The 13491-nt window shown below is 40.5% G+C and overlaps 1 protein-coding gene across 7 annotated transcripts in view; it reads left to right on the forward strand.

Annotated features, from left to right (window-relative positions):
* Positions 1–13252, forward strand: part of sif (guanine nucleotide exchange factor still life) — an 83649-nt gene extending 70397 nt beyond the window's left edge. For 6 of the 7 annotated variants that reach the window (XM_022795731.2, XM_086985593.1, XM_086985597.1 and 3 more), the window contains exons 22-25: positions 741–971; positions 1373–1517; positions 2458–5155; positions 5546–13252. In XM_022795731.2, coding sequence (XP_022651466.1) covers positions 741–971; positions 1373–1517; positions 2458–2840 — 759 coding nt within the window. In that variant the 3' untranslated portion in view covers positions 2841–5155; positions 5546–13252. Of the gene's footprint in view, positions 1–740; positions 972–1372; positions 1518–2406; positions 5156–5545 lie in introns of those variants that run through there. The other variant, XM_086985598.1, reaches the window with a different exon arrangement.
* Positions 13253–13491: the final 239 nt, after the last annotated feature.

The raw sequence follows: 13491 nt of genomic DNA on the forward strand, positions 1-13491 counted from the left end.
GATTGCATTCATGCTACATAAATGCCACGTTCGAAGATCTTCTAAGTGAATGAACGATATTGCCTTTCACGCGCAGGCGACATTAGTATTACACGCTATAAAGCCTTGCGCATTCGCTGAAGTCATGTTATCGATTATACGCAGTTCCTCAAACAAAATATAGAAGCACACAACTAACATCCCGCAGCTTGTTGAGCTGTCTAATACTCTGTTACCATATTTAGTTGACCTCCTAAACTAGTTTTACCGCAAACTGTCGAGTAAATCGCCTTTCAGCTTTACTGTATAACCCTTTAACCCTATTATAGACCGACAATGGCTATGATGCACCATGGCACCCTCTATTACATCGTTATCCTATGAAGACTGATTAGTACCTTCATAGAAATCTACGTGTCGATTTATTTATTTTTTAAATTAATTAATCGTAAATTCTTGCACCCATTGCTATGTAAATGCGTCATGTTTGTGTGCTTAGTTCGGGCGTTTGTGGGTTCCTTGATCTCAGCATCACCTAATAAAAATCTTAGGCTAATAAGCTAAAAGTGGCCATTCATGCAGATACGTCAGTACCATTGGTAATGATAGTATATAGGCTAAATAGAATGTATGTAGAACGTAGTCGCATCTTCCCTTAGTAAGCGTTAACAACGTGCATGTGGTGGTGATACGGACGGCGTTTCCGGGTGTTCTCTCTCCTGGGCGGTGGTTGCTTGCGCTCGTTGCGTACGTCGCCCTAGGTGACGGACTCGATGGATGCCGTAGCGGCATCGGACTTACGAGCCGTCGCCGCTGCAGCGGTGGTAGCCCGTACCCAGCGCGGCATGCAGTTGCAGCAGATGCAGCAGCCTTCGATGCAGATGCCGGATGAACCATCCGACAACGATGAGTCGGACAATCTCGAGGAACACCGGCCAGACATTCTCTTCAACCCTATCGAAGCATCAGCTCGGGCTCACTCGTCATTATCGGTACGTTAGAGCGCTTGTATGACGAGTCACGATAATTTGTCCAGCTCAGCCCAGAATCGCAATATCAGCTCGACGCTTAATGCGAATGCCGATCGCGTGTCATACGTTGTGACCCATACGCAGCGTCCGTCGTCATGCTGGTAGTCAATGGATCGCATGTTAAGATGGGCAATGTAAATAATTGATCTTTGGGAATATTCACTTGCTGATTTGACTTCTTTGAAGAAATGTTCATTAAAGTATCTGTATTGTGGAAATGTAAGCTTCGATACATAAAAATACTTATGCCTTTAACTTTTCTCATAAATCACCAACTATTTTGATAAGTTCTACACGCATAGTGAAAGGGCTGATAGCAATACAGAATACTGCTGGTTCTTCGACGCCGCTGCTTATTGCAGGTGTCGAGCGGTCAGTCCGGATCACAGCAGGCTCGCCTCATTCAGTCATCGACTAATAACCAGAATCAAATCTATGATGAGCAACAATCCGAAGAAGCAAGCTCGCCTATTTGGAAACCTAGGCCGGGTTCAGCTCCGCTAACGGGTAAGCAATATCGAATATTTTGTATCGCACTTTACGGATAAAATGTCAGTTTTATATGACCGCACATTTCTCGACAATTCATCAGTGTTAGATTGTTTGTCTATATATGGTTTATCTTTGTCCCGTGTGTGACCATTTTTTCAAAAAAAAAAATGGCGTCTACCTATGACCATAAATAGCTCCAAATTATCCATAGAACAGCCTCGTGCTTCTTTCCTTGGCTAGCAGCAATCGCACCGCTTACTAGAGCGCTTCCTTTTGCTTACGAAGTTGCCCCAAAGCATTTTTGATCGGTTCAACTAACGGGGAGTGTACGAGCATTTTGTTTTCTTCAAGCATAGGGGCACATATGGGCTCGGTCAGAGTATTTCCGTTTATCTTTTTACTATGTATTTGGCTTCAGATTTTTTAAAAGCTGGATTCCACGTGTCCGTACTCCAGTCACGCATGCGTAGGTATCGTGGTTTAGAGAAAATTCTACGTACATAAATACGGCCCGATGAAAACCGGCCCCGCGTTTATAGACAAATTTTTGGCTCGCCAGATCTGCATGTTTGTTTCCGCTGTACACTATCTTGCTGACAATTTACAGACTAATCCTTAAACTGTTACATGTGCTTGAGTATCCAGGGGGTTCTATAGTTATTTTGAACGCGTCGTTTGTTTAGCCCACCAACTAAACACCACAGTGGGACATATACATATTTTCACTCCTTTTTTGAGCGAATTGACACGACGTTTCTGTTGTGGTCTGGTGGATTCAGAAATTTGCCCTTGGCGCTTGCTACCTTACTTCTGTATTTGGGCGTTTGTATGGCCTGGCAGCAAGCCGATTCGCAAGTTTTCTGATTTTTCATTTTTGTCCCGCCTCTGTCCCTTCCCTTCCCAGGTGCCCAGATGGGAAATAAAGAAGTACTACTGTAATAATCCGTGTACACAGGAGGAGAAGGCTCTGGTGGTGGCGACGCACGTATCGACAACGTCATTAGCAGTGGGCGTATGACATCAACGGACGTTGTTGCAGCGGCCGCAACAACGATAGGCAGCGCAGCGGGGCCCCCGTCAGCGGGATCTGCGCTTGGCCCCGGAACGCCGACGTCTTCCGCGGGCCAGCAGCGGCAGTATTTTATGTACAATGACTACCACAATACTCTCGGAACTTCGATGAGCATGGGGGTGTACGAGGGGCAGCAGCTTCCACAGCCGCCTCCAGAAGAAGACGAGGAAATTGAGGAAGAAGGCGACGAGGAGGTTGAACTCGACGAGCCGCCTCCATTGCCGCCACATCATCACTATCAACAGCATCCCGAAGACACATGCTAAACAAAAACGAAACAAACAAACGGGAATAGTGGAAAAGATCTCACCTGCTAGACAAGAAGGTCAGCGGTTGGACGGTGTAAAAACAAACAAATCATCAATACAAGTAAGATAATGATACACGATCAACAAATACACAGCGTCATTCATCCATAGCGCACAACAATCAGCGCGGCAACAACCTACATTCATGCACGAGACGGAACGGGGCCGCCGACAATAGGCATGGTACGTGTGCGGCCTGTTCTCATAAGATTTGCGATGGACGGCTAAATAGGAACAAGAAGTGGCCTAAACAGCAAACGGGTATGCTCTACAAATATGACCCGTGACATCAACGAGACATTTAAGACCTGGTATGAGCACTCGACAACCGTGAGGAACGTCAAAGGGAATGCTCATCTGGCACTAGTCACAATGCACACATACAGAAACAAACGTACTCACACGTTGTCGGCTTACCTGCTGCATCGCTCGAGTCTGAAGGCTTTTCCTATATGCCTCCTCAGGCAACGTCGTATGGTAACAGAACACATCACAGAGGCGGATGAAGCATTATCACATCGATGAAGAATACGGTTAGATGAGAGAGAGAGAGAGAGAGGGAGAGGGGGAGAGAAGGAGATAGTGTGTGTGTGTGTGAGAGATAGGGAGAGAGCGAGAGAGCGATAGCGAGAGAGAGAGAGAGAGAGAGAGAAAGCGTGTTTTCGTGTGCTCAGAATGTTCGACGTGCAGAAGGTCATGACAAACATTCTACCCTTCCTCGCGCGCTCGCTCAAGCATTGGTTAATGATAACTACTGACAGTATTACGTCTACTATGATTATTACCTACTGAAAAAAGCCTACACTTACTACAAACTGATGAGAACTCTAAACGGCACCACTATATTACTACAACTATTAAACGAAAGGAGAGCACGAACATAGGGCACATGTTCAGCAGTACTTCAGGATCGTGTTAGAAGCATTCGCAATGATGATTAACTCTCTAGATACAGTTAATAAACAAAGTGCTAATCAATCTGTACGAACTTTTAGTAATATTTTTCCGCTTCCGTTAAATAGCGAAACAGAAAAAAAGGGGGGTACAAAAGCAACACAACTAGGGAAACAGACGAGCGGAAAACGGCGAAACTTGGTGACCTGCTGACTACGAGTTGTACTATATTCATGAATACGATTAGCTCTGAAGGAAGGCTTATCAATGGCGGCGAATGATCATGAAGAACAATGCGGTGAGCAGGAATGCCGGCGGGGGGTGGCAGGGTAAGTAAAATCGTAACGACATAGGACGAAAATAGGGCGTTGACGAGCCGCAACTGTCGAACAGAAGGAAATGACTTGCAGATGTGCAGGGAGAAGAACGGCAATCGCCAAATAAGGATCACAGAAAGAAACTGCCCTTCGAAGCAGATTTATGAACAAAAACAGCTACGTTATTACTACAACAACATTAGCGGGCGGAAAAATGAACCAAGAGAAAGTCAGGAGGGAACAGGCGCAAATAGTGCAACAAGACAATAAATACCGAACCGGTGAAAACGTCAACAACGTCATGGCGATGATGGCGACGGTGATGATGGCGCAGGACGGCCAACGTTGTTCTTACGTCGCGTAGAAAATACGCTAATACTAATGAGACAATGACAAAAGAAATGTGAGCAGTGATAGTATCAGGTAGCAGCTGCAACTTCATAAATTTCGTCTCTTTAAGAGGGGACGCCAACAATACGAAAAAAGAGGACATGAAGTACGAAGAATCATCACTCATCAATCCTGCTAACAGAAAAAAGAAAGAAAAGATAATTAATAATAAAAACAACAACAATAAAGACAAGAGACGATGAATGATAACAGCAACTGGAACATCAGAAGCGGGCATAAATCATAATTGAAAAAAAAAAACAAATGTATGATATTAATAATGATAACAACAATAGTAAGAGCGCGAGGCAACAACCGCACAGAAACTTAAACAGGGGTAGATACAGAGAGGAGACAGTTACGTAAAATAAAAATGATCAATTGGGCGGAAGTCGAAGAGGAAGGACGAACGTAATATTCACCTGTTATAAGAAAAAAGACAATAATAATAATAACGAGAAAAATGAACGCAGTGAAAACTAAACCGCGGGAAATCTACAAAAGTAAATAAGCGACAGAACAGAAACGCAGATTCGAGCACACAGAAGTCCGAGCACAGTCCGCCTCGCGTCATTCCGAAGCCGCAAGTCGACGGTCTCTTCAAATCAAGTTACAAATGTAAATAAATACTCCTCTCAACGTCTGTTATCAGCAAGTGCTCATCTCACTGCGGTACGTGTACTTATTTTTTTGACGATGATTACTATTATTATGACACGCATTTTTGGTCCGGGCGTGCGTACAATCTACATCAATCTGTAACAGATCGCGCTTAAACTGCGTCCATGCAGAACGCTGCCATCTAAAGCCATAAAAACGACGTCAGAGTTGAAGTCTCCTAACTAGACAAAACGTAATTTAATTAGTGAGTTCAATATAATTTCTCTAATGTTGTGTGAAGCTTATTTGCTGAGTAATAACTACTACGTGTAAATATTAGGTAAAGACCGAAGTTGAATGGAAAAACTCCACCAAGAAGACGATATAAAAGAAACTGGGTATAAAGATAGGATCGCTGATAGTGTTTTCGTTTTATTTTGGCACTGGCTGTACACCTTACAGGTAAGGTACCTGAATCCTTGTAATGAACAAAAAGGCAGAGGAAGACCGAAGAACAAACCAATAACAAATATTCAACTGCTCAACAGTCGGCTTCAGTAATCTTCGCTTGACTCGGGCCACTTGGCTTGTGACCGTTTCCCGCCAAAAACATCAGCAACAGAAATACATCTACATAAATAACCATATATATATATATATATATATGCACACACACACCTACATTCAGTGACGATGCAATGCACACACAAGAATAAACAACTAAACGAATTTGGCATTAAAATTACGCACATACACAATGACACACGCAAGCGCGCGTTCCACCCCACGGGCATCTGATACATTCATTTCATTTAGGGTATAGCCTATATCTTTCTGTATATAGTCATTTTTATTTCAAGTTAAATTTTAAATCTGTTTTCGTGACCGATGTTCCCAAACCGACTAAAAGGCCAGTCAAGGACTACGCAACACAAATTCAGTTACAATTTGAGAGCCTATTTTTTACGATGCGCGTCAAATTTTTATGTAGGGATGTCATATGAAATACAAGCGCGTAGGTCAGACGAAGCCATGCATGAATCAAGTGCTGGTTACTTGCTTGGACCGTTTTTTGTTCTAATTCTTCGTTACGATGGAAGCATTATTGGATCGTCATGGGTCTACGAGAAGATTTTGCGGTGCAAACGGAGCTCTTCGATGTCCTCAGTAAAACAAACGATACCTATTCGACTTCGGCATGGAGTTCAGCTTATTTTTACTGACTTGCAATTGTTATTCAATGGAACACTTATCCTGCTAGAAACGTTATTGCTCTGTGCTAAGAAGATGAGACATGTGAATCTACATACTCAAACGCGTGCGTAACATTGGCCATCAAACAGCAACGGACACAAAAAGAAATACACAAACTTCAACATTATATTTACGGATAGAGAGTGTATAAGTTAGTATCATACAAAAAAAAACATACTAACAATAATAGCAACAACATATATGGTGCGAATAGAAAAGAAAACTTATCGAGATCGAACGGAAACAGTAGGTGGACGATGGAAAATAAATACAGTGAATAGCTATAATAAAGGTGGAACGGAAAAAGGTCACAGATGATGACAGAGAGACATGGGCTAAGAGAAAGATGATAATGATTATTATAGAGGTTAATTATAATAATAATAATAATTATTATTATTATAAATGATTATGATAATATGATTCAACATTGAAAGTTCTCGCGGTGAAGGATGGCATTATGACGACGACGAAGAAGAACTTGATGAACAATAATGATGATTATATTATGACGATGATCATAATGAAGAAAAGGTGGAGCTAATTATAACGAATGCTGCTACTCTATATTATGATAATGATTGAAGGTTATTATAATTATATATTGTAGACTATTCATAAAACAATAATGATCGACGAAGACCACACTAATTATTGATGAAGAAGGGCATAATGATGATGGTACTAATAATACTAACGATAAAATAATAATTATAACAACAATAATAATTATTGTAATGAATAATTAACTAATAAGAAGGCAGCGTGACTAAGAATAATTACAGACATAGTGGAAGCTATATGTCTAAGCTGGTGAGAGAGTGGCTCGAGAACCAGAAAAGAGTAAATGTCGACGGCGGTGGCGACGACGGCGACGGCGACGACGACGACGATGACGCCAGTAGCTCTCGCCGAACTTGAGAAAAACAGAAAATACCTAGATATAGAACAGGCTGACACGACTCTCCATTATTCAGTGTACGTGTCAATGTATGAGTGCGTGACAAACGAGGACGAAAAGAAGAGAGCGAACAGATCGGGAACAACCCATGGTGTTTGTTGCAGCGCAAAGAACAGCGCATCCAGCGGCCAACGACCGCGTCTGGGCCTGTCACCTGTAATTTAGCACAGAAGACACCAACAACACTAACATTATAGGTCATTCATTATTATTATTGCTGATTCAACCTTGCTGAGTGGCATGAATCCAAACAGATATAATACACGTAACAAACAAACAAACTGCATACGATTTTTTACGATGCGCAGACGGAATCGCGCCGAGGTTAGAGGCACGCATAGAGATGGAAGGAAAACAAATCGCTCTATGGAAAAAAAATGAATGAGATTTTAAAGACTTGAGTATAAAGAATGAAGTACGAGTGCGGAAAGCGTGAACGTTTGGTGACGAAATGATAATTATACATAAAACAGATGTATAACGGTGGTCATGACGAAAAGGGTAATTCCAATGAAAACACTAATAATTATGATAAAAAATAATGATAACACGAGCAGTAACAATAATTATGTATATAATATAAAGTAATAACAACAACAATACTAAAAACGAGCAGGCATTGAACTGTGACAAGGAAGACAGAAAAAAACATAAGGCTAAAAAAAGAAGATGATTATGGAGACTGATTGAAAAATTACAGATACACAATACACTAATTATAATTAGCAGTATTATTATTATTATGAATATTCATTATAGTAGTTATTATTGACATTGATTATTATTACGCAGTGTGCAACTACTGACAGTCGTGTCATTTTTGACAATAATTATAATTACTATCATTATTATCCAAATGACTGATCTATTATCATTAATCTGTTATTGATTGGCAACGATTCGACAATGATGCTCATGGTGACGCTACTATAATAAAACGAGAATAATTATAACGATTCTAGCGATAAAAACTATGAAAAGTAAAGGGCGATAATAATAATAGTAATAATACTATTAATTATTATATGAGAATGATAACTATAACGTAATGTTTAGTTGATTACTTTCCAGTTCCTAATATAATTATAATAATTAGTTATATTTATTGTTATGACGATTATTAGGACAGCCTATGATGAACGCTGACCGATTCCGCTACGCCAGCTGCTAATGGCGGAATTATCATTATTATAGTTATAATTATATAATTGTTATGATACCAATAATAACACGTAAGTAAAATGAATCATGATTATAAGAATATTACTAATTATTATTATATTACTAATAAATAATTATTGACATATTGACACACTTTGGTATTTTGGTCGAAGCGACCGACGTTGATAAAGATTTCAAATGTTGCCTATCCCGACCCTGACCCCCTCCCCTCTCCCTCCCCCTCCCCCCGCCACACACATACACCTATACAACACACACACACACACACACAAATCCACCCTTATCTATCTGTCTGTCTGGCTGTCTCTCGCTCTCTCTCCCCCTCTCTCCTCCCGCCCCTCTCCCCTCCCCTCCCCCTCTCTATCTATCTCTCCCTGCCCCCCCCCTCTCTCTTTGTCTATCTATCTATCTCTCTCTCTTTGTCCATCTCTCCCCCCTTGCTCGCTCTCTCTCTCTCTCTGTCTGTCTGTCTGTCTGTCTGTCTGTCTGTCTGTCTGTGTTTGGTAATTTTTGAAAATTACCAACTAAATTCTTGCTTTTGACGACAACATGCCAACGAATACATTCCACTGTAACAACTATAATAAGGTTGATCCGAATAATTATTATACATTACAATTATCGACGTATAATAACTATATAATATAACATGCAGAGGCAGAGACAGCAGATTAACACGACGCCAAAATGAAAAGCCAGCCAGCTAGTCGTACAGTAATACGATTACCAGCTGTACACAACAAAAATGACAGACTTAAGCCGACGCTTCACAATCTATCGGAAAATCTGAGAAGGAAAATGGCCGATATTATTTCGATGGTTCGTTTTTGTTATAGTACTTATGTGTTGGCATCCATTTGAATAAGTACATATAATCGTTGACTTCTTTTTCTTTTTTTTGGATCATTTGTATGTCGAACATTTTATGCTATGGCGCGACATCCAGCTCTGATGCAGTGACTGGTGATTGGTTCGTTTCAGGCGAAAACTTATTTGTAAAATTAGCTATAAGGAACAATTAGAGAGATTCGTTGAAAAACATCAGCTTCGCTAAGCTGTTAACCACGGGGGGTTATTCTCTGGGCCATTTCTTCTGTACACTTGACTTGATGCTAAAAATCACAAGTAAGATTTGTTCTCATGGCAAATGTTCGCCGTCCGCGACAACAGTTTCAATACCAATTGCTAAAATAGCCCATTTGCTATAGATACTCAATTTCCGCAATGTTATGCAAATCGCTTGAAATAAAGATCGAAGTCAGATAGTGCTCTACTACCAAATCAGAGATGTTTTTTTTTTCTTTTTTCTTTTTTTTTTTTTTTTTTTTAATTATTGAGTACAGGGTACAATGCGACTTTTCGACCAATATAATCGAATGATGCAATAAATACTGAAATTGAGATTATACCAAAAAAAGTGTTGCAATAATAATAATAACAATGACTATAACGCTATACAGATTAGCTAGCACAAACGAGTGTTTGACATTTCTGTCGAACGTACCACACAGGTACTGTCACAATAATAGAGCTAGTAGTAGAGACTCTTCTTCCCCTTAGCTACCCCTTTGCCAGATGACATATTGCATTGTTTACTACAGAAACATAATGGCTTTGTTTTCACGTGTCTCACCATGGACAGACTCACGCGCATAAAAACATAGAGATCAATGAAACAATAGCATTGCTTTCGCTGGTTTTATCGTATTATTGTTCGCTCGATTTCTTCTGTCACCGTCATACAATCAGGTACTCTTGACACGATTACGATGATTGCGGCCTTAAAAACGGCAAACAACGGAAATCTGTACAGAATTCAATTTAGTATTGGTTACATTTTGACTAATAGCAGACGATACGAGAAGTCGTTACAGGTTTATATAGCTGGGCACAAAGTAGCCAGTTTCGAAAATATGGCACTGTGGTTTCAAGGTGTAAGGACAAAATTAGTAGCAGACAGATCGATTTATGAAGAGCCAAACAAGGATGATGTACGAAAAACAGCTCGCGGGCTGGCGAAGCCGCTGTTGACAGACGTAGGACACTAAGGAGCCCGTGGACGGACATACGTACACGAATACCGATAACAACAAACAAACAAATAATAATAATACTACGCTGAGTGACTGATCACTATGGATAATAATGATGGCTTGAATATGATAATGATGATTGATTGATTGATTGATGACTGATCGATCAATAATGATTATACGAATCGTAAAGACGACAGTGGTGACGACGATACGCCCTGCTTCTCTGCTAAGTCAACTTAATACTCTACGCTTACTACGATTATTAATTATATTAGAATTATATTCCAAAGACATACCGTGTCATGCCCTGCTGTATCGTTTTCTATTTGATTATGACGATGATACTGATGGTGACGGCGATAGTAATAATAATGATAATGAACATAAGTGGTGATCCATAATGGTCACTGAGAAACAAGGCTGATGATCGACGACGACGACGATGATGATGGCAGTACGGCAGCGAGCAGAGTAAAAACAACTGTGAAATAACCGAAGAAAGATGATGAACGAAGAAAATGGAAAAAATAATGAAAAGAAAATGTTGCTGTCGCAAGTGGCGACACTGTAAGAAAATAGGAATTTTAGGGAACTCGAGGTGTAGAGGGAACTAAGCTCACCAAGACAGATAATGGTACGGAACGTAGAGCTTCGCAGCATAAGAACATGGTCCCAGGCTGGGTTTGTTTGATGGTCCTGTAAGGCAGCACGAATATAGAGACTGCGCCACGCGTCGCTAAAACGGGTTCGTGTTCAGATACAAGAAAGGAGCGATATTCCATTTTCATGCATCACGGGGCAGAAAGATGTGATAGGACCGGCGTAAGAGTCAGCTAATCACGAACCATAACAGAGAATAGGATTTATTGTTGATACAAGCCTCAGCAGACTTCAGAATGTCAGCACTTATCAGAAATGAACTTAACAACGACGATAAAACCAATAGCCACAACTGAGCCAACCACAAATATATTTACGAATAGAAAAAATTGCAATCATTTTTTAATGCTACAGATATTACATAATATATGCGGACACTCCAATACGTACTCGTATTAAAATAACATCGACGAGTTGACGTTATTTTATAGCAGTTGCTGGTAGCATGCGCTGTCCCAAGTGGCCCCCCACCTTTGGAGGACACTTGGGACGGGGCACTTGCACAGCTCGGTAGACAGCTGAAACTTAGACAAAATCGTTGACGCGCACACATGCAACTTTGACATTGAGCAACTTTTCGGCCTTGTAAGGCTTCAACGGAAGAGCAATGGCACTGTGACAAATGTACACGAAGCTGCTAACATAAACACACGTATGTGAGCCCTTGAAATGAGGCTGCCGTTTGTTTGCCATAAAAAAAATAGTAGATGCTCGGTTATCGTCGCTACGGAGAATGGTTTGATATGATTGATGGCAGTTAATTCAATGGAACTCCAGGTATGTCAAGTGTGCAGGTGCACAGGCCTCTCATGCGCATACAATCCTAGGGTTTATAAATCCTTTAATTTTTTATTTGTTAGAATGTCAGAAAGCTTTACTATACCTAAATATGAGAGAAGGGACAAGCTACGTCTGCAACACATTTAATTAACAAGTTACTTGAAAAGAAGTTTAGTTTGCGCAAGATTGTAAAATGTGTGACCAAGAACACAAGTTAATGGCGTAAGAAAACTTTGGTTTAACTTGACTAACGATAAAACACGTGCGGACACACAGCACAGAAGAAAAATACAATAGGATACCAACGATTACAGACGACTCATAATAGCGCTACTCACGCCAAAAACGATACTAATGTTCAACATTTTTACTTGTATTGATCGCTTCAAAGGCAGATTATCGATTGACGAAGATACATTAGTTCATTGATCAATTGAATGATGACCGTGGTTGGAACTAATATCGGTCAATATGAAAATCAGGCCAAAACTTATGACGACGATGATAACGATAACACCTGTAAAACAAATAAGAACGAAGGTACCCAAAGGTTTGACTTAACAAAAAACAAGCGCAATAGGGAAATGTATGTGCCACTTAATACAACGCTGTAATGATATAGAAAAGAACGACACGAAAAAAACACAGAGAACTAATAAGATCCATTGCAAAATGGCGGTGGAGCACGTCACAAGTGACGAGAAACAGAAATGAGAGGGACTTCAATTACTCGAAGGAGCCGAATTGACAGAAGGAAGCGATGATGAGAAACCGAAAATGGCAAAAGAAAGTGACGTAGAAGGTACTAATGAAACGACAAAAAGAAGCAACGTGTTGAAGCGACCGAGGAAAGCAACGGCAAAAAAGGGGTGAGCGAGCAAACTCCCCTTCCTTCAAGAACTGATACGGGACAAGGGTTATATAAAGATGCTGATAAAGTCAGCAGCATTAATTAATAAGCAAGACATAATCGCTGCAAAAATGGAACAGGGTGGTAACTCGGGGCGGGCAGGTTGGTGGGGGCTGGGAAAATGTTTTGGAACTGTTGAAATAATTGCGAAATCGTGTGACAAAACGCGCGCGAGCCCATTGCTGCTAGCACACTCTCGATGTGAAAACGGTGGTGGATCAAGTGGGTCAACAAGCTGAGGCCTCCTTCTCCCCGCGGGCCCTGACGAAAGAAACACTGTCGACCGACCTGCGCCAGGTCGTTACGTAACTGATGGATTGATCATTATTATAGCCAATCTGAAGATATCGACAAAGTAATAAAATGCTATGTATATGAAGAACAAAGCATCTTCGTATTCAGTTATAGGTACGCAAAAACACTTTGCGAATACAAATACTACCACATTAAATAAAATATGTCCGTGAATATATACTTCATGATACCAGATTTTGCAGGAAGTATAACGAATGAAAAATCATATACGTTTGTATCTGTCACATTAAAATCCTAATTTTTATTTATATTTACTTTCCAAATCTCTTGATGTTTTCCGTATTCTGACAAACATGGTTTGTGGAGCTTT

The sequence above is a fragment of the Varroa destructor genome, unplaced genomic scaffold (assembly GCF_002443255.2).
Source record: "Varroa destructor unplaced genomic scaffold, Vdes_3.0 BEIS01000003.1, whole genome shotgun sequence".
NCBI lineage: Eukaryota > Metazoa > Arthropoda > Arachnida > Mesostigmata > Varroidae > Varroa > Varroa destructor.